The sequence below is a fragment of the Castor canadensis genome, chromosome 7 (genome assembly GCF_047511655.1).
Source record: "Castor canadensis chromosome 7, mCasCan1.hap1v2, whole genome shotgun sequence".
In the NCBI taxonomy this organism is placed as follows: Eukaryota; Metazoa; Chordata; class Mammalia; order Rodentia; family Castoridae; genus Castor; species Castor canadensis.
Window position 1 is genome coordinate 43,238,443 of NC_133392.1, and position 22,790 is coordinate 43,261,232.

General features: G+C 35.4%; 1 protein-coding gene across 4 annotated transcripts in view; it reads right to left on the reverse strand.

Moving 5' to 3' along the window:
- A1cf (APOBEC1 complementation factor) overlaps positions 1–22,790 on the reverse strand; it is a 78,842-nt gene that overhangs the window by 32,862 nt on the left and 23,190 nt on the right. For 2 of the 4 annotated variants that reach the window (XM_020151902.2, XM_020151901.2), the window contains exons 3-4: positions 5,598–5,732; positions 3,441–3,571 (exon numbers count right to left, since the gene is read on the reverse strand). In XM_020151902.2, the coding sequence (XP_020007491.1) occupies positions 3,441–3,571; positions 5,598–5,732 (266 nt within the window). The remainder of the gene's footprint in view (positions 1–3,440; positions 3,572–5,597; positions 5,733–22,790) is intronic. The other 2 variants (XM_074078867.1, XM_074078866.1) reach the window with 1 other exon arrangement.

Genomic DNA, 22,790 nt, shown 5'->3' on the forward strand with positions numbered 1-22,790 from the left:
AATTCATTCTCAAATGAGAGGTAATTGGCTTTGTGACTGGACAGTCCTCATTGCATACCCCACTATATTAATCATCTCTGGTTCTCGCCCATTAAATGCTAATAACCATTCATCAGGTCATCCAAAAATGCCTCCCTCTTTTCAAAATGTCCCTTAGGGAGGACAATATTGTTTCTGACTGAGAATCACGTAAACAAAAGATGGGCTGTCATGCCACAGAATGCTCTAGAGTCATTAAAAGTAGTAGTGTAGAAGAGTATTTTTTGGTTTAAAAAGCCAGTTCAAAATATGCTGCTCCATCTTTTAAAAAGAGTATAAAAGTAAGTATGTGAGAAGACCGTTTGATTAAAAAATGTATAGAAAATCTGGAAAGACAATAAAATGACAACAACACAGTGGTTATCTTCAGGCATTGGGATTATGGAAGAATGGTTTTAACTTTTATTACTTTGTGCTTTTTGGCATTTTCCATATGCTGTATATTAGGCCATGTGACTTTTGTAATAACACAATGTTATTAAAACAGGTACGGTGTCCTTAATAGAAACTGCTCATTTGTCATGAATAAAAGCTCCCAGCCAGGTGAATGCGAGATTGGTTTGTTTTCTTGGAACTAGTGGCTCTTGGTTGTCAGGTATTCTGACCAGTTTTGGACCACTGTCCTGGTTGTCTCCTATGTTTTGCTGAAGAACCAAGGCCATGTGTCAGATGTATGTCAAGTCCATCTCAGCCTGCTGAGCATTGCTCAAGGAGCGTGGTTTCTTGGGGGAGGGAAGAATTGATAAAATGATCTTCACTTATTTTTTTTTTTAAATTTCACTTAAAAAAAGACACAAACCCCCTCTCTTCTAAGATACTTAGAAATTACATTGTTTTTAATAGCTGGGGGTTGGAGAGGTGGTCTAGTATTGGTTACCAGCAGGAGGAGCCTAGAATTTCTATTTCCTGTTTTTAAAAGTGTGTGGTTTGTCGGGATCCTTTCCCAGAATTACTTGGGGACAAAGAGCCATCTCTCAAAAGCTGAGGGCATGACTTTAATATCTACAAAAGCCAGGCATTTATATGATGTTCGGTGAATATTTGATGAGGAGGAAGATGATGTGATAATCATGGGTCTTTCCGGATAAGAATTTTATCCATCCCCTGAGAAATGGTGGTTGAGAGCACATTGAAGGTTATTGTCTTCTCAGCTAGAAAGGTTTTCTCTGTGGCAGGGCTGACCCAAGGCAGAGTGGAAAGTTGTGAGGTTGGGTCTGGGGTCTGTATTTGGCTATTTCATATTCTATTTATTCCATTCTCTAATTTGCATTGTATCTCTGTACCTTCACCTTGCTTTGGCTATCCAATTGGGGCTTTGCCTGCAGTCCTGGGTACTAATCTCCCTCCAAATTCTTTGTTGTATTTCTGTACTTCTTCCTTTCCCTCCCCTCCTCTCACCACTATCATGATTATCAGAAAAAATTTACAGAGTACCTGATATTTGCCAGGTGCAGAGATTTATGTGCATTATCTTATTTATTTTTCGTAACAACCTGTGAGGTCAGATATAATTTTTTTAATCTCTGTTTTACCGGCAAGATACTGAAATTCACAGAGGCAACTGTTATCAGTGACTATGGTAGATTGATTTTACTTACTTTTCATTCCTTATTTTAATTTTTTTTTTTTTTTTGCTGTACTGAAGCTTGAACTCAGGGCCTTCTCCTTGAGCCACTCCACAAGCCCTATTTTTGTGAAGGGTTTTTCAAAATAGGGTCTCACGAACTATTTGCCTGGGCTGGCTTCGAACCATGATTCTCCTGATCTCTGCCTTCTGAGTAGCTAGGATTACAGACATGAGCCACCAGCACCCAGCTTTTTTGGGCCATAGTGGGTAGCAATGTGTGAAGTAGGTCAACAAACTCTGTTCATTCCTTCCAAGCCAACTTCACATCCATTTTAACTTGGAATAGCTCTTACTGTTAGTATGTAGTTATCATGAAAGACCAAGGAATGGGGAAATCTTCCAATCTCTGAAATCATGTAAGAGAATTTTAAAAAGCTACATGCGAACACAGCTTTATGTAGCCATTTCCAAAGTGCTTCAGTGTGTATTATTTTGTATGGTGGGTGCTTAGGAAATTGAGCCACAGGGAAATGAAGTTACTTTCTGGCACTCAAGTGAGGCTGGCTGACACTGGAGCTGTTGCTATTTCACTGATCTTCCTCTTTTTCAGAACTCAGACAATTTCATGGTTAGCCTGGTTCCCTTTTTATAAAAATAGTTTATTGTTTCCAAAAGATCAATCATGTCCTGAAACCCTCCTAGAGTCCCATGTGTTTAAATGCTGTCCTCCCAGTTTACATGGTAACTGTGACCTCTCTCCTGACTCCAGTCCCATGCAGACAGTCACCTCCATATCTCTCCTCGGATGTCTGGTGTGTATCTTAAGTGTCAAGTGCCTCATGTGTTTCCTGCTTCTCTCCAGTCTTTTCTATCTCTATGGCACTACCACTTCCATAGACACTTGAACCAAAATTCTAGGTTTCCCCCCCAAACTTTGAATGCTCTTACACTTTAAATCCAATATCTAACAGACTTGTCTCCTCAAGCTCCACAGAACACTCCAGATCTGACCCTGTTTTATCATCTCCACCATTGACCCCTTGTCCACTCACCACCATGACTTGGCTTGATCTACCCATGCAGCAGCCTTCTGTCTGCATGGCTTCCTTCCTTCAATCCTCACTCTGCTGTATTCTATTGTCTATGCAACAGACAGAGCAATTTAAAAAAACAAACAAACAAACCATAAACCTAATTAAAACTCTCCTACAATTTCTCCTTTTTATTTAAATAAAATTCAAATTCATCATAATGGAGTATAAGGTTGGGTTGTCTTCAACCACCCCATCTCTTTACTCTGTTCTGGCTGCATGGTCTTTCTTCTTGTCCTTCAAGCATATCAAACTTGCTCTAATTTGGAGAACTTTGTACTTGCTGTTTTCTCTCTTTGTAAAATAATCTCTCTAGTCTGTCATGGCTGATTGTTTTCAGAGTCAAGTCCAGATCAAATTTTACTTTCCCAGAGAGTATGTTCTTAAATACACTAAATTAAAGTAGCCATCTCTTCACATAACTCTCCATCTCTGGTTTTACTTTTCATACTACTTTACATGATCTTATGTATTTGTTTACTATGGGAAGATGGAGTTGTACCTTGATATCTCTCTAATATTTTGAACAGTATCCAGCACATATTGATGAATTTCTTTGAACATTTCACATATTATTGATATTAAATAAATATTTAACCAGATTTATTTTTACCAAAGAAATAGCTAGCATTTTATTTTTGATTTGGCAATTTTGCATATATACTATATTAGATATACTTGATAGAAAAAGAGATACAGATACATTGTCTAATTCAATTTAGTCTAGAAGATGTTGATCTTACCTAATTTCATAATTATTAAGTTGCTTGATTGCATTCTTGGCTTCCAGTTTATTTGAGAATGTTACAAATGCATATCCTCTATTGTTGCCATTAAAATCCATCATCATTCTCATTTCATAAATTTTACCAATCTATAAATAGCAAAAACATAAAATTCATATTTATGTATTTGTATTTCCAAATGAACATGCACATATGTGCATGTACACACACATACAGACACAGTTTTCTAAATTCTGTTTCCTGCCAGCAATTGGCATTTACATCTCATGTGGAATGGTTTTCATATTTTTTGTGCTGGATTCGGATTAATTATCTGACTCATGGGAAAAGTCAAGTTCAATAAAGATATCATGTACAGGTGGCATTTCAGCCTGAGTTGTCAGACTGTGTATTGGACAGAGCAAATGACCTTTTGTCACACAATTATCTACAGATTTGTGCAGTGTCTTAGGGACCTGAAAACACATTTATCATAAGAAGTACAATTTCTTAGTGGATTTGTCCATGCCTTCTAAGTTGGCATCTGAAGTCTCCATGGTTTGAACTTTACTTGGTCATACTCTATCACCGACTTTTAAAACAAAACCGGAAACACTCATTTTAGACCTTGCTAAACTAACTTCTTGGTTAATATTCCCCCCTTCCAAGATGTCAGAATGAACACAGGTATGTTTCATAGGATGATCTGGAGAGTGCTGCTATTTTCTCAGGATGTAAATTGAAAGTGAATGCTAGTCTCGACACAACTGACACAGGGTCAGGACCTCCACAGCTGACAAGCACTTGCTCTAATCACTGCTATAGCTCCTCTGTTGGCTGTATTTGGCTCCCTCCCACACCCCAACCTTCTCTAACATCCAGACTCAGCAGTTTGTCATCTGGTCTGCTGTAAGAAGGGTGACCCAAATAGATTCAAAGGGCCTATTTCCCCTGGACTTATTGGCAAAGAATTTGAACATGTTTCATCTGTGTATCAGGTGTTTCTTGATGCTCATTGTCAACTTAAGAATACAAGAATGTAAAATTCTTACAGAACTAGGTCCTCATAGTTTGTGGATATGCCAAATGGGATTATGTATAAAATTAGACCTGGTTCTGGATCTGAGGCTAGACTGCATATGCACATAAACATGCACATACACATAATTGCTTTTGGCATTTGGGAAAAGAGCTTAACTTTCATAAACTTTCCAGGAATGTGCTAAAATTCACTTGGTAAATTGTCAAAAATAAATTTTAAGTTTGTATTCTCCCTTTAATTTTGAATTTAGTAAGAAAATATCATTTGGAATTAAAACTGAGTAAATGTATTCCTTAATAATGACATTGAGATGCTATGTTCTCAATCTTTTTGATGTATTAGGGTAAACAAAAAAATTCAGATGCATAGAAGAAAATTTTATTCTGAATTAATAAGTATAGACACACATTTGAGCCATGGAAAGTATGTTGCACTTTATAAAATCATATTCAAATGTCAAATTGGAGCAATATCTTTTTTTTTTTTATTGAGGATTGAATTCAGGGCCTCTCACATGCTCTACTACTTGAGCTATGCCCCAGCTTTGTTTTTGAGATAGGTCCAGGTTGGCCTTGAACTCCCGATTTTCTTGCCTCTGCCTCTCATAGTTGGGATTATAGGCATGCACCACAATGACTGGCTAGCAATATCTTATTTTAGATAGATTGTTGTGGCATACTTTTTAAAATTATTTTTACATTTATTCATATGTGTACACATTGTTTGGGCCTCCTCTTTCCCTTTACCCTCTGTCACCCTCCCCTTTCCCCCACCATCTCCCCTCGCTTCCAGGCAGAACCTGTTCTGCCCTCTTATTCTCCAATTTTGTGAATGTAGCGTTATTTTATATTGATAGATAGTGAACTTGCTGTAAAGTCGCCATGCCAGTGGAAATATTGGGGAATGAGATATGAATTTTGAAGGTCTTTGGCAATGATAGTTCAAGTTGTCAGTAACAGGAAAAGAACCGAGACAGTCAGTATGGCTGGGGTTAACTTTGTCCACAGATTGAGGCATGGCATTGCAGAAACTGTTAGCATCCGGGAAGAACAAAAGTGAAATCAAAGTGAAGACAACAGTATTTTTCTTTTGAAAGATAAGAAAAGAAGCCCAAACATTAAATTTGGACTCACTTTTTCACATAATGGGATAAGTTCATCCTCAAAAAGGTCCCGGGGAAGCTTTCCAATAAAAATTTCACAGCCCCTTTCTGGAGGTGCAGCATCCCAACCAGGCGGAGGGCCACCATATTTTCTTTGTCCATTTTCCTGCAAATCCAGAGTAGGATTAGGAGGGAGAGAAGAAAATGATAAAATCTTTAGTCTGATTTCCTTAATTATTTCTGAAAATCACTTTATAATAATGAATATATTAAGAAATACAGCTGTTGACTAGTTAAAGGATCAAAGTCTCTATAATGTGAATTATAATACCATTCTTTGGGATTCAGAAACTTGCTCAAGGTAAGCATTGTTAAAACTTGTTATGTGCTGGGCAAATATAAGAGATTATATTTAAAATTTTCTTTTATTGTGCCTGATATAAAATCTGCCTCCTTAACAAATTAAGGAATTATTATTTTTTCTATTGTTCTAGAAACTTGCCAATGCCTGGTCATCAAGTGATCTGACCACAGTTGAAATCTGGGGCTCAGATTTATTTTTCATTAAGGATTGTGTGATGTGGATGCAAAGATCCTGCAGCTGGAGTGCTTAACCTATTACTCACTAGCTGTGAGACCCTGAGCAAATGACTTAACTGTGAAAACTTCACTCTTCTCAGGTGCAAAGTGGGGGTAATATTAGCTTTTGATTAGAGGAGAAAATTCATCAAATTCACATGGCACATCTTTTGGCCTGTGCTAAGTATTCAGCAGTTATTAATTCCTTTCTTGCCTTCCTGGATTTAAATTGTTTCATAAACCAGGCCAGACAATGTAGGTCCTTAAATAGACACATGTGAAGATTAACATTTGGAGAAGCAAACTGGCTAATTTTGGGGGTAACTGGTGAAAGACTAAATCTGTTTCCAAAACTGATGCGAGGGTAAAAGATGTTTACACATGTTGGATCATTATGTGGACAACAATGATGTTCTTAGTGCAAAATAATTATCTTCCAATTTTTTTTCTTTTGTTCTAACAAATGTTCTTTTTGGGGAGAGTGATGTTAGTGTTTTGACGCAGTGTTAACTGTCTTTTTTTTCTAGGGGGTAAAGACCCAACTGAACTCTAGGCCTAATCCTCCACTACTGATCTATGGGAGTCCATTTGCAGGGGAAAGATAAACACTTTACTTTGTTCTTTGGCATTGTTGGAGTTCTAGGTCATTCGATCTTATTGTAATTTTTGGAGAAAGGAAAATATAAGGGACCAAATGTCAGTACTCATTACTAATTAAAAATATTCTAGAAAGCTTTATGCCATAAGATGACACACATTGGGCTGCAAACATAAGAATAGTCAAGAGTAAAAAGAAAAATGCCCCAATATTTAAAAACTCACTAGGCCTTTTCTAATATTTTCTATGTATACTTTGAAAAGATTATGTTGGCTGTTTAAAGACATTTTTTGTGTGATAGCTGTTGTTTAAAATCAAAGCAAAGCAGTTTATAATATCACTGTTAAATTTTCATCCACACTAATGAGTTTGTTTCAATTATTTTATGAGTTTGCACAAAGGCTCTCTAGATCACAGTATTAAGTGATGTCTGTGGTCAGAATCACTCTTTTATTCCCTATAATTTACATCTTGTTGGCTTGGATAGTAAGAAAAGAGGATGCCAGGTGAGGGTTCTGTATTACCTTGATTGCTTCCTGCTTCAACTGCTGAATAGTTTAAATTTTCTCTGTAAAGCTCTTATCATGTTTTCTCTTATCCCATATTATTTCAGAATTATCTAATAGCAAAACTTTGGTATCAGTGATAAATCTGAGGGATAAAATTGTTCATGATTTTAGGGGGAAAAAATCCCTTAATAACAGTGTCTGTATCTCAACCAAGAATTCCCTAAAAAAATGTAAATTTGATGTTTTCAGAGATATTAAAAGTTCTATTTATTTTCTCATTTTCTAACAAATACCTACATCTCACCTACTATTACTACTGCATGTTCTAATCCTCACAACAGTGTCATGGACTAGGGATTGTTAGTATGCTATTTTACAGAAGACACTGAGACCAGAGAGCAATTTGATGGTTACATGGTTATAGAATTTGAATCCAGGAAGTCTGGCTGGGTTTATCAACTTAATCCCTATATATTGGTGCCTTTATCTAGGTAAGCTTGGTCATTTACAATTATTACTATGTACATTATTACTTTCCTAATTTTACTTATGAAAAAAGTTTATCCTGCCATTTAATAGCAACCCCCCTGCTCCATTTAAAAATCTTTCCCAATTTTCAATCATTCTCTTATACTAAATGTTTTATTTTCTTTTTTTGTGGTACTGGGGTTTGAACCCAGGGCTTGGTGGTTCCTAGGCAGGTACTCTACCACTTAAGCCATAACCCCAGGACATTATACTAAATTTGGGGAAGAACATCTCACATTGTTTGGTTACAGAGGGGCATATTAGCATCTCTAACCACCATCCTCCTCCTTGGGCCCCTTCTCTCCCTTTGGATGATGACATTCCTCACACTCTTTTCTTAGATGTTTATGACATGCAATAGCTTACTAGAATCAATTTGACAATATTTTTATATTTCAGATCGAAAAATTCAATCGCTCATCCGTGAATAGTAAAGTGGCTATTCCAGAATTTCTGATTTGACGTTTCATCTGACAGTTTGAAAATAAATAGGCAACTAGAAGACTGACCTTTTACATTTCTCCTTCAACTTCTTGATTGCTATAACTGCTAAAAATGTCAACAACCTATTTTGTGTATATCACTGGTAGGAGAGGATTTATTTGCTTGTGAGCCAAAATGATTGGTCAAAGCTTATTAATTGTGTTGCTGTGGTTTCTATAAACACTTGAAAAAAAAAAAAAAAGAACTCCCAAGAATAGTCTTTGGGATTGCAGAGCCTGACTGCTTCAGAGATGCCTTGGAGTTCATGCAGTGGGGGAGATTTGCTCTCTGAACCACCCACTGGGCTTGGAATGCACCAGTAGCAGAAGTCCAGGCAAATTTAAGGCAGGCACTGGATGTTAGCCATGGGGTTAGTAATGTCCATCACTCAGAAAGGACAGTGGGGCTCTGGGTTGTTGTTATTTCAGGCATTATTTTTATAGTTGAGGAGTTTAAAATAGATAAAGTCAATTATAACTGCTCTCTTCCCTCCTGGCTTACATCCTCATGGGATGCATTCTCCCAGCAGCCCAAAAGTATAAATAGATCAGAGAAAAAGAATGTAGATTTTGTTTTGGTTTTATGAGCAGGTTTACTAAACTCTGGGAGCTTTTACTTTTCCAGTCAAAGACTTAGAAATTCTTTTCTCAATCTAGTCACACTTAAATAGGAAGAAAACCTTAAACTATATAAATTAAAAATTGAACACCCAATTTTAACTACAAATCCAGTGACTTTATTTTAAATATTGGATGCTGAGCCTATCCAGTAACTCAGTTTACACTTTAACAGTACTTAGAAATTCCTTCTGCCACAAGACCTTCATGATGGGACCATAGAGTTTCCATCTTCTTAACCATAGGTAAAATCGGAACATCCTCAATACACCAACAGGCCTTAGCATGGAGGTTGAAAAAAATGGGTTTATTTTGGTCACCAAGCATTTGAACTTTTTGTACACTTGGGGAATCTATGCAAAACTACCTTCTCCTACAGAATTTTTAAATGCCAGATTCTTACTTTTCTAGTTTCCCTTGTAGTGAGATGGGCAGGGTTTTACAGTACAATAAAATTGGAAGTGTGCAAACTTCAGTGTGGAATACTTTGTGATGGCAGATACATTTTCTTGTCATTATAAATCTGAGATATGGCTTTAGGTTTCATTCCTAAAAGCTTACCCTTGAATCTGGTTCTCCAAACCCAAAATTCCTGTTTTCCAATAGTGTTTATTTATTTGGTGTTACTGGGGTTTGAACACAGGGCCTACACCTTGAGCCACTCCACCAGCCCTTGTCATGATAGGTGTTTTCGAGATAGGGTCTTGCAAACAGTTTGCTCAGGCTGGCTTCTGCCTCCTTAGAAGCTAGGAGTACAGGCATGAGTCACCAGTGCCTGGCCATTCTAATACCTTTTAAATAAACTTTTTCTCCTTATCCAGCCAGAATTATCTTCTGTTATTTGCACATAAAAATAATAACAAAACAAGGGCTAACAGTAGTCAAGTCAGTCACTGTGCTATTTTACATGTACTAGCTGATATAATCTTCCCAACAAGCCTATGCAAATGAGGAATCCAAAGCAGAGAGAGTGTCCAAATTTGTACAAGCTATAAGCAGCAGAGGCAAAATATCAGCCCTAAACTACTGCTTGTGATCATGACATTTTCTTTGCTTCTTATATTATTAACTTGATATACTTATTTTGTACATGAGGAAACTGAGTCCAGAGACATTACACGAAATGTCTAAAGTCACAGTTGTTTAATTTATAGCAGAAAAGGTTCCAAGAGTCTTATTAGGTGAGCTTTTGCTGCTGCTCTTCCTTTTGGTGGGACTAGGCTTTGAACTAAGGGCTTCATGCTTGCAAAGCAGGTACTCTACTGCTTGAGCCATACCTCCAACCCATTTTGTTCTGGTTATTTTTAGAGATGGAGGTCTGTGTGTGTGTCACGCCTTCTTGTTCAGCTGCACTGAGCATGGAGACCAAATGGTTATTTTCCCCTACACATGAACCCATTCACAAACTGAAAGGACATTAATTAATGAATCCTCATCCAGACAGTAATAATTTCAATCCCTTTAATGACTCTTTGGGAATTTTATATGCTAAATCTATAATTATCTTTGTGGCTCTCTGTATTTTTTTCTAAGAGGGAAGAAAAAAATTTTTGTAACTGGACTACTTTTCAGATGCTCTCTTACCTGTTTTCTAATTGACTGGGTTTGTATTCATTCCTATTCCTGTTCTCTTAGGTGTCCATGCTTGGTGGCCATTTCTAGCCTCCACAAGCCTGCCATGCCAGAACAGTGATGTGTGCATGGTTCTCAAAATTGATACAAATGCACTGAGAACAACTCTCTGGATTGTGTCTGTTGTGGTTCATGAATCTATACTATTTCCTTCCAGTTGTGAGATTGACTAATAGTCTTTATAAGACATTGTTTCTGTTACATTCCACCTGTATTTCAGATTCCTCATTATATGCTAGGTTTCAATGCAAGTCTCATGGGCCTTAAAAGGACATGTAACTTTACACTTTGTCTCCTTACTAAGTTTTTGTTGCCTAAGGACAACAGACAGTGCTACAGGAGTATGCATTTTGTTAATTTTATGTAAAAGTTAATTCTTTGTTTAATGTAGTTTGTTCATTTTCACATCTTTCTAAAGATCAGTGAGCTCATGATGGCAACTCTATATTTAGTGTAGGATTTTTTAGTAAGCATAATTTATTTAACTTGTATAAATATTAATTTATTTTCTTATATACTCTGAAAGTTGGTGTTATCCTAATTAGTTATTTTCTATAATCCTTATAAGATATATGCAATATAAATGCTAGATATTTTTCTCCTAAAATATATATTATGGAAGGTCTATTACCTGTATAAGTAATCCTAAATTTAACTTAAGTTATTAAGAAAGTTAAGTTTATAAGGAAGCAGACTCAGTTTTTAAAGATTAAATTGATGCATTTAATGATATCTTTTAAAGATAAGTTTCCTTTACCTTGAGGATTATGTGCTGTAAACTACTGCATAGGGAGGCAGTATCTCAATGTTTGAAGCATTCAAAAGCAGGCAGCCTTTTAAAAATAACTTGTGCTTTATCAAGCTTTTTACACTGGAAGGATTTGGCCATTCATATATAAAAATATACAAAATTAGCAATCAGAGAACACTCTTGAGCACAGATATTGTTTCTATATAAGAGAGCAAGTAGCATGCCAACTTGCTTCTAAGGACCTATTTGCATTTTGCAGTAAGGTTTGGATAAGGATGGGCTGCAAAGTGTATGTCTCCTTTGTAAGGCCAGGATTTGCTGTGTGGATGCTCACCTATGGTTTTAAACATGTGTCTTGGCATCCTGCTCCACTCTGCAGGAGCCTCTAAACCTACTTAAGCAATAAGTTGGTGAAAGTTTTGATGATGCATTCACCTATTTGTGGCTTTTCAAATGTGTAGTTTATTCAGTAGGCCTTAATGTATTTACTTACAGATACAGTTTGCCTTTTTGAATTAGCTAATACTATAGCAACTGAAGATCTGAGTAAGTTATGTAAAACTGTGCACGTGCAGATAGAGACATAATAAGGAACATTTGGTCTGGATAATTGTCCTATTGTCATAGTTCAATGGATGACAAGGGTAATCTCATCTAATGTACTTGGTTTTTGCCATGCAAGGCATTTCATAAAGTCATATTCTCTTCACCACAACCCCATGAATTTCAGTTTTTCACAAGCTGAGGAACTTGGCAAGGCAATCTTTCTTGACTTTAATTTCTCCATCTGTGAAAAAGTGGGATGCACTAGGTGATAACAATAGTCCTGTGGGGTGTTAGGATGCTTGTGAAAGGGAGACCAGCTTGACACCATATTTAAAAGTGGAAAAAATGTCCACAAGGAATGTTTGTGAGTTAGTCATTAGGAGCATTACAAGTAATATTGCTGGAATTTAGAAAATCTCCAGTCACATATCCTAATATACTTGACACCTATAAATACTTAATGGCTTTCTTTATATTGTTTCACTGTGTTACTTACAGAAAATTATTATATATTATATACTTATATGATATATTTTCTATAAGTGGACTATCAGTATCATTTCTCAGAAATGGAAGATAATTCTAAAAACAGTTATAAAACAGGGAAATCATGACCAACTTCTAGCTAGACATTGCTGTCTACTAAAAGCTCTAAGCTTTCTCTCTCTGCTTGAAAAGATAAGCAGGGGCTGGAGTATTGTTTGAGATATACCTCCAACAGCCTCATCAGAAAACTTGAAAGAGAATTGAAAGTGTAATAATTTTCTTACTATGGAATTTAATGTTACTTCATGCTATGGTGATGTACCATTTACCACATCCCAGTTCCCATTTCAGCACTCCTGAGATAGTATTGCAAAGGATCACAGCTGCGTATGTCCTGGGCAGATTTATGATTGCACAGCTCATGATCTAACGAATCACTTTTTTATCTACCTATGTTTGATAGCTATTTTTGCATTTCATAATGTTTAAGTTTCAGATTCTAAAGATGAAGAGTCACTTAGTTTCAGTTACTAATCAATATTAACAAATAAATAGCACTTTAAAAAAATCCTAAAGTTGCCTGAGCAGGGTCCGAAGACTGAAAGCTCTGTACATGCTTCTTCATAGCTGAGTCATGAAGTTCACACTAAGCTGATAAAATGGAAAGTTTCTGTGCTTCTAGTTTAAGGGAATGCACCATAATGCATTATTTGCAAAGATTTTGAATCTTATATTGAAGATCTCATAGGTCAGTTCTCTATTAGATTATTTGGGGAGAAATTCACTGCTGTTTGAAAATAGTTTCTGGAACACACTACTATTTCTTGGGATGGTGAAGTTCCCATAAGCATTGGGCACATGTGTTGTCCATGGAGGGATGCATAGAACTACTGTTTTGTTTGGATCTTCCATATGACACTATGGTATCTCTGGCTTCTCCTGAGATTTTAAAATTTGGCCTATGGGTGGCTGTGGTGATAAGCTAAGAGAAACACCTGCCTGTGGTGACCTACTGGTCCCATCCTGTTCCCATGTTTTTTTGTTATTTTTTTAAGGAATTGTTATCCATGTACTTAGTAAATGACCTAAGTCCTTGGATAACAGGGATGTGAGCAGGTGGTGAGAACAGACAATAGAAGAAAAAGGACCCAGAAGCTATATTTTACCATGAAGTCAAATTCTATTTCTGTCCCTAGGATTTTTGTGCAGTGATTAGAAAAGAATGTCAATGCTGCTGTGTTTTTCCACTTGCTTCTCTTCCAGCCAGTCTACATGAAGCCCAGAAGTAAACTCTGCAGTCCTAGAGTTAACTATTTTCATTGTATTATTTGTAACATTTTGTTGAATTGACTTCTTTATCATTATTCAATGACCTTTGTCTCTTTCTATAATTTTTGACTGAAAGTGTATTTTTTTTTATATCCCTGGGTGAACTTGAAGTGTTTTTTGTCTGATAGATATATAACTTCTCCCACTCTGTTTTCCACTTGCAAAAAGTATGTTTTTTGATTCCTTCACTCTCAGATTATGTGCTTCCCTACAGGTGAAGTGATCTCTTGTAAGCAGCATATAGTTGGGTCTTACTTTTTTTTTTTTTTCATCCATTTAACCATTCTCTATCTTTTAATTAGAGAATTTAATCCTTTTGTATTCAAGGTAATTATTGATAGATAAGGACTTACTATGGCCATTTTAGTTAAGTGATTTTCTGTAGTAGTATGCTTTCACTTCTTGCTTTTTTAAAAAAGTATATCTATTATTGCTATTATCATTATCATTCTTTTGAAGTCCTGGGCATAGAATTTAGGGCCTTGTACATGCCAGAAAGCACTCTATCACTGAGCTTTACTCCCAGCCCTGTTACTATTTTTTCATTTTTAGTAGTTTCATTTTTTACTCTTCATAAAAAGACATAAGAGGTTTAAATACCTTGACTATAGTATTACAGTATTCTGAATTTGACTGGATACTTACTTTTATCATTAAGTTTTATATTTTCCAGTGTTTCATCTAATTAGTATTCTTTTGGCTTGAACTTCTTCTAGCATTTCTTGTGATACAAGTCTTACTCTGAAGGATAATTTTGTTGGATATAGTATTCTTGGTTGGCAATTTTTTCCCTTTAGAATTTTGAATATATTATCTTATTTCTATCTGGTCTGCATGTTTCTGAAACTCCCTGACATCTTGCTTGTTTCTCTGTTGTTGCTTTCAGAATCCTGCTTGTCTTTGACCTTTGACCTTTTGTTAGAGCCAGTTTCTTTGCTCTCATCCTGTAAGTCTCAGCATCAATGTCATCTTGTCTGAGGACAGTCACTGCCATTCTCTGTCACACCACTTGATTTATAATATTCAAGACACTTATTATCTTTGGTTATTTTATTTATTTATTTATTGTTTGTTTATTTTCTGTCTTCTCTTTGGGAATAATCTTCAGGTAGATAAAAATCTTATTTCTCTTGTAGAATCAATAAATGAATTAAAAATGAATGAATGAGAGCTGAGAGTCTGAGTTAGCATGAATAGGCAGGACAAGGAAGGTTATATCTACTTTCTTTAATGAAGCTTAAATACTTCTCTATATTATAGGGCATCTACTTTAAAATCTGTGGATTAGTTTCTAGCAAAGAGTACTAGATTAAAGAATAGGTTTAGATCAGCAAGCTTCTTCTGTAAAAGGTCAAATAGTTATTGTAGACTTTAGCTTGAAACAGCCTTTTAAACATATAAAGCCATTCATAGCCTCCATGACTAAAAAACAGGCTATAGCCACATTTGGTTCATGGATCATGGTATGCTAACCCTGATTTATAATTGTGTAATTCTGGATCTTGTTTTCTAACTGCAAAATAAAAGTGCTGGACTATGTCAATATTAAACAAATATCAAATATATAAAGAATTAGAAAGAATAGCCTAATTAACCCAGATACCTGGCTTCTAGGTGAAAAAATGAAATTTTGTCCATCCAATTTTCCTAGGTTTTTTTTTTTACTCCTAACTGAATGATTTTTAGAAATGTTTTCTACTTTATGAGATTTTTCTTTCCATATAACAAAATATTTATCATAAAAAGTTTGGAAAATGAAGAATATTAAACACAGAAAAAGCATACTTAATCAGACATTACATTTTATTGTTTTATAATTTTTAAAAGTTGCATATGAATAACTTCTGAAAATGTTATCTGTAAATTTATATGTAGCATTAAGATGTTAAGTAGGCAGGCATTCTATCATTTGAGCCACTCCACCAGTCCCTCAGATTTTAACTAAATGTTGAAATGTAGACACTTTTCCATGTATTTACAATTTTTTTTAAGTAAAAATATTATGTGACTACATCTCTTGCAAATACAGGGCTAGTCATTTTTTATTAGCCATTAATATTTTGTTGGATATATAAGATGTTTCATTTTTACAAACTGCAAATTGCACTTATGATAAACTTCCTTATGTATAAGTATTTGTCCTATTTCTTAGGTGAAAAAGTATGGTCAATTTTAAGGTCCTGTATGGAAAAGTACTCTCATTTTTTGTGGAAATTTTTCTATATTGCTCCTTTGAAGCTGTCTTATATTATTATGAATTTTTTTTTATGGTACTTGGGTTTAACTCAGGGCTTTGCACTTCCTAGGCAGGTTCTCTATCCCTGAAGCCAGAACTCCAGCCCTTTTTCCTCTGTTTATTTTGGAGGTAGGTTATCACTTTTTGCCTCGGCTACCTGGACCATGATCCTCCTATTTATGCCTCCCATCACAGCTGGAATTACAGCTGTGTATCATCACACCAGCTTTTTCTGTTGAGATGGAGGTCTTGCAAACTTTTTGCCCTTGATCCTCCTAATCTCATTTTCCCAATTAGCTAGGATTACAGACTTGAGCCACCAGCACCCAGTATCATATTAATTTTTGAAAAATTCATTTTCATCTCATGTACTTTATATGCACTTTAGGTCAGGCAGTATATTTTATACTTCTGCAATCCCAAGGTCTAGGAGTAATATATTGGTTTCAATAATAGAGATTAAGGAAAGAAAATAGAAAAACAAAACTCAAGAAAATAGAAAAACAAAACTCTTAATATTTTTTTCAGGGAAATCATTGGTTTAAGAAAGCAGCAGGACTTCTGTAGCTCATAAACATTAATGGTGTTGTGATAATTTTTAGAAAACAGGTTACCAATGGGATAATTGGACAAATGTTAATTCACACTATATTTTAAATCACTTAAAATATATGATAAGTATCTTAAGTGTTTTTAAAAATATTCAGACTACTTAAGGGTGATCTTTATTAGATATCTATTTAGCTTTAGTTGTAATAGAATTAAAATTGATGTAAAATAACCCTACATTAGGTGAGAAGGTTTCTGAATATGCTAATATATTTTCCTAGTTGTAAGGAGAAAATTACAGGTGGGAGAAACATCACATGTCACAGAATTCATGCGTTCTTGAAAAAATGACCATCATAATGAAATTATTTTCTTTGACTCTCAAAAATACATTTTTTTCCTCAAATATATATATTTTTTTTCTCAAAAAAAGTATGCTAACTTTAGAAAGCTTGGGAAGTACTATTAGGAGTAAAAACAAGAATAAAACCCCACACAGATAATGCTATTATCCAGAGACAAAGGTTGCTTTCATGCGAACATTGTAGCACAATTCCTACATGCACAGTGCAACCATGAAACTTCAAGTTTAATTTACCAACTTTATAATTTTTATCAAAAATATTGCTTGAATATCTTACTACATGCAGGGTCCTGCATGAGTCGCTTTTATTCTTTGAAGAACTTTGATGAAATTTTAGCCATCCATATCTAAGGATATGCAATTATAAAAGATACCACAAAACGTGTGCTTAAACTCTCATAAACACGTCATTGCATCAGTTGCCATTCCAAATCATGTTATTAAGTAACTTGCAAAATTCTATGTTTGATAGCTTTATTTGTCCTCCTAGTGATAAGAGAACACAAATTCATTACCCTCTGTGTTTTCAATTCTTGTTTTGCAAGAATCCAACTTTCAATATCAGGAACTGCAAGACACAGCAAAAGTAAATCCTTTAGGACATAAATTAGCAAATTACATAAAATTCTAAAGTATCATCTGAGGGCTATGCTCCTTAAATTATATTAAGATGTTCTTTATCTTCACTTTTATACAGAGGTTTATAAAAATTATGCCTGATGCTGCCTTCTTTCTTTTTTGGTAATCACGTTAATCTGTCCTATAATTCAGAATAGGAGGACTGAAGTATTAAGTTTAAAAACTTTTCCTAAACTACACAGTTTGAAGCTGTGTCTTGACACATGCCTGGTTTACCCTTTCCACCCAAATACAGTTTGCTGGTCAATGCCTAGATTCAAAAGCTACTAGGATCATAAAATCATAGCTAATAGAGTAGTGTACGGCCTCGCTGATCTTTGGGGAAATTAAGGCACCTGTTCAAAATTATACAGTTTATATGCAGTGGGCAGCAGGCTTCTGATTTGAAATCCTGGATGGTTTCCCACATTCTGCAATCAAACTGGGAGGGATTTTCTAACTCATTCAAAACAATTTTAGTAATATATGCATTTATATTTTGATTAGAGAGTTTAGGTTTAAATAACTAGTTTTTGGAATTTTATACTTCTGTTACTAGAGAACTTCTGATCTAATAGTCATTCTGCCTGTAAATATTACTTAAAGTGAATCATGATACAAATTTTAGGCTCCAACCAAGTATTTTTTTATGCCTTGTCCTGGTATTCTCTAAAATTATAATCTTAAAGACCACAGTATAACTACTCTTACTTCTCTAGCTCCAGCCAGGATTGCCAATAGTAATGGAACCCTAACTTATAAATCCTCCAAGCTGCTTAAAACTTCATCAGAAAATTGTAAGTTGTTTTAGTGAGGACTAAATGAATTAATATGCAGAACACAGTAGAATATAAATGTGAGCAAATACTTACTATTATTTTATTGTTTTTGTTATTACCATTGATTCATTACCTAAGTCCTCATTATTAACATTTTCTGAATGTAATTGAATATATAAAATTAAAGCAGTATGTAGATTGGTCATATATTTTAGGAATATTTTATATGAAAACATTTTAAATTGTAACATTGTTTTTTCTCTATCCTGAAACTATTCTTTTTTTTTTCCTTTTTCTTTTATTATTCATATGTGCATACAAGGCTTGGTTCATTTCTCCCCCCTGCCCCCACCCTCTCCCTTACCACCCACTCCACCCCTCCCTCTCCCCCCCAATACCCAGCAGAAACTATTTTGCCCTTATTTCTAATTTTGTTGTAGAGAGAGTATAAGCAATAATAGGAAGGAACAAATGTTTTTGCTGGTTGAGATAAGGATAGCTATACAGGGCATTGACTCACATTGATTTCCTGTGCGTGGGTGTTACCTTCTAGGTTAATTCTTCTTGAACTAACCTTTTCTCTAGTACCTGTTCCCCTTTTCCTATTAGCCTCAGTTGCTTTTAAGGTATCTGCTTTAGTTTCTCTGAGTTGAGGGCAACAAATGCTAGCTAATTTTTTAGGTGTCTTACCTATCCTCACCCCCTCCCTTGTGTGCTCTTGCTTTTATCATGTGCTCGTAGTCCAATCCCCTTGTTGTGTTTGCCCTTGATCTAATGTCCACATATGAGGGAGAACATATGATTTTTAGTCTTTTGGGCCAGGCTAACCTCACTCAGAATGATGTTCTCCAATTCCATCCATTTACCAGTGAATGATAACATTTCGTTCTTCTTCATGGCTGCATAGAATTCCATTGTGTATAGATACCACATTTTCTTAATCCATTCGTCAGTGGTGGGGCATCTTGGCTGTTTCCATAACTTGGCTATTGTGAATAGTGCCGCAATAAACATGGGTGTGCAGGTGCCCCTGGAGTAACAGTCTTTTGGGTATATCCCCAAGAGTGGTATTACTGGATCAAATGGTAGATCGATGTCTAGCTTTTTAAGTAGCCTCCAAATTTTTTTCCAGAGTGGTGTACTAGTCTACATTCCCATCAACAGTGTAAGAGGGTTCCTTTTTCCCTGCATCCTCGCCAACACCTGTTGGTGGTGGTGTTGTTGATGATGGCTATTCTAACAGGGGTGAGGTGGAATCTTAGTGTGGTTTTAATTTGCATTTCCTTTATTGCTAGAGATGGTGAGCATTTTTTCATGTGTTTTCTGGCCATTTGAATTTCTTCTTTTGAGAAAGTTCTGTTTAGTTCACTTGCCCATTTCTTTATTGGTTCATTAGTTTTGGGAGAATTTAGTTTTTTAAGTTCCCTATATATTCTGGTTATCAGTCCTTTGTCTGATGTATAGTTGGCAAATATTTTCTCCCACTCTGTGGGTGTTCTCTTCAGTTTAGAGACCATTTCTTTTGATGAACAGAAGCTTTTTAGCTTTATGAGGTCCCATTTATCTATGCTATCTCTTAGTTGCTGTGCTGCTGGGGTTTCGTTGAGAAAGTTCTTACCTATACCTACTAACTCCAGAGTATTTCCTACTCTTTCCTGTATCAACTTAAGAGTTTGGGGTCTGATATTAAGATCCTTGAACCATTTTGAGTTAATGTTGGTATAGGGTGATATACATGGATCTAGCTGAAAGTATTCTTAAACCATAGCACTGGATTTTACAATGAAGTAAAATTTTATCTTCATTGCTGTCTTACTCTTTTGTTAAAAAATTTCAAATATTTCATACTGATATAAAAATAATGTGCCACAATTTTCTGACTTGCCTAATTTCTAAGTGATTACTTTTGGTAACTGATATTATTTTATTTGTAACAGGATTTTGAGATGGAATTTGAGCCTCTGGTTTAGATATGGAAATGAATCCCTTAGGAGTACTTAGGTCTGAGCAGCTAGGAGGCTGAGGAGGTAGCAGGAAACTTTTTTGTGAAAATTCTTACTTCCCTTACAACATCCCAACTTAGAAAAGGTAAGCGGATAGCTTGAGAAAAGTTTTTGGAAATTACACAAAGATATTTGGAGATAATCACTGTTGTTCTGAGTCCTACTTCTCCCTACGGGGGCAGAAATTGGAAAGTGTCTTTCATTTTGCGTAAAGCAGGGAAGAATGTAAGAAAAGCACTTAGAGAAATAGGTGTGTATTCCCTGTCTGTGTTTGGGGAACATCCAGGTCTAACTCACTTCTGAGTTAGAACATGGTGGGTCTCACTCATTTCTGAGCTAAAGGTGAGTGATGGGTGGCCTTGATACCCCTCCTTGTTATGGTCTTGGTATGCAAATCCCTAAAAATGCTCCTTTGATGTTGTTGATTGCTTTGTGTCACCTGTACTTCCACATTTTACTGTGTTAAAGAATATGTGAGTGACTCCAGGGAACTAGAGTTTGGCTGTAGGAATCATCTGTTATCTTTCACCCTTTCCCAGAGGGCTGCTTAGAGTCTCACAGTGCTCAGCAGGAAGAGGTTGAGGCTGAGAGTAGTGCAGGCAGGTAAGAGACCCCAGTAGTGGAATTCTGATATCTCTGACAATCCTATAAACTATCCTGCAAGTCAGGACCTGAGAGCCTAAAGTCAGAAGTAGTCAAGTAAAACTTTCTTTCCTTTTGATAAACAAAACCAAAATTTCCTTCCAATCTCTATTGCTCTTTTTTGCTTATTTTGAGATAGGATTTTGCTCTGTGGACCAGACTTGACTCTAACTCCATTCTCTTGCCTCAGTCTCCTAAGGGCTGGGATTATGGTTGGTTGTATTGCACAATACCCAGCTCTCTCCTTTGCGTTTATCCCTCCTTTTGCTTCAACTGCAAGTCAGAAATTGTAGTTAGCAAACCAGAACAGAAAGAGTTAAGTGTAAAGCAGGAAAAGAAAAATCACCACCATCGAAACATCCATGGGACAGTGAAATGATGTTTATAATTTTAGTAGATTGGTTATATTAATGTTTTCATTACTTGCAAGTAATAATGAAACTGATGAGATTGCCCTGAATGTCATCTGTGGGAAAAGGAAGAACCAGCACCCAGAGTTCAATTAAATGGATAATTTATATTGTTTTAGGATTATTTCCCTTAAGTTCCGCTTGTTGGATACAATTATTATACATTCATGGTTTGCTTAATAATTCATTTTTATACAGTTAGGTTTGTGATAGTATGGTAATGGAAATGTTGACCTAGATAGGTTAGAACATACTTCCATGATTCTATCATTAGAGAAATAGAACACTCTTGTATATGTAGAGGTTGACATATGGCTTTTGATGGGGCTGCAATGTTTTCTGTTACCACTGCTTCTGCCTGGATACTTCAGACAAGAAGATAAAAATTAAAACAGAACTTATTTAAAACCATTTTGATTTTATGATATTTATGGAAGTACTGATTGTGAAAGGAAAGAAAACTCTCTTTTCAATTAAGTATACCTGAACAGAAGTTTAAAAAATTACTTTACCCAGACTGGCCTCAGAGAGAGATCCTTCACTTCCACCTCCCCAGTAGCTGGGATTACAGGTGTGTACCACCATGTCTGGCCAGCATCACATATTTTTCTTTTAAGTAATAACTAGACAAATAAATATTCAATTATAAAATAAAAATTGCTGAATACAAATTTAATTAATAAATGAAAAATGTATCTTAAAAATTTACTTTAAATATATTTGTTTTATAGACTATAAATTCTGTAGAATTTTTTCTATGAATTATAAAATACTCCTTTATTACAGTAGAAAGCTACTTAAAATTTTTTAAATCATTCATTTATTTTGAGGCACATTAATTTAAGGGACAAAAACATTAAAAGTTTACTTATGATTCTAAAATAATTTGACTAAGTATTGAAAAAAATAACATCAGTTTCTCTTTTGACTTAAATGAAACTTAAAAAGTTAACCATTGACTAATAGATTTCTTGAACCCCTAAGAACATCTAAGCCAGGCTCGTGCCTGTAATCTTGGGTATTTGGGATGCTAAGATCAGGAGAATTATGACTGTAGGCCAGCCCTGGCAAAAAACTGAGACCAATAGTAGGCCTAGTGACACGTGCTTGTCATCCCAAGCTACTAGGAAACTGAGATTGGAAAGATCGCAGTTTCTGGCCAACCTGGGCAAAAAGTGAGGCCCTATCTCCAAAATAATCAGAGGAAAAAAGGGCTGGAAGTGTGATTTAAGGGATTGAGCACCTAACTGACAAGTGCCAAACCAAGCTCAAAATTCTGATACGACCCCTTCCCCAAAAAAGTCTAAATAGCACACTTTGTTAGAATGAAGGATATAAATAACTTTGAGCATTCTATCATGCATTGCAAAGCTCACAATAATTTATAATTTTAGAACCAGTTGAAAACTAAATACAGTACCTTTTCAACAACCTAACCAAGAAACTAGTGAAAGGACACTGTTACATATTTTCTTGTTAATCAAATATAACATTTATTCAAATAGTACTTAGATTTGATTAAGTTAGAAAAGTATGTAGATGAAAGACACAGATTGAAGAATTAA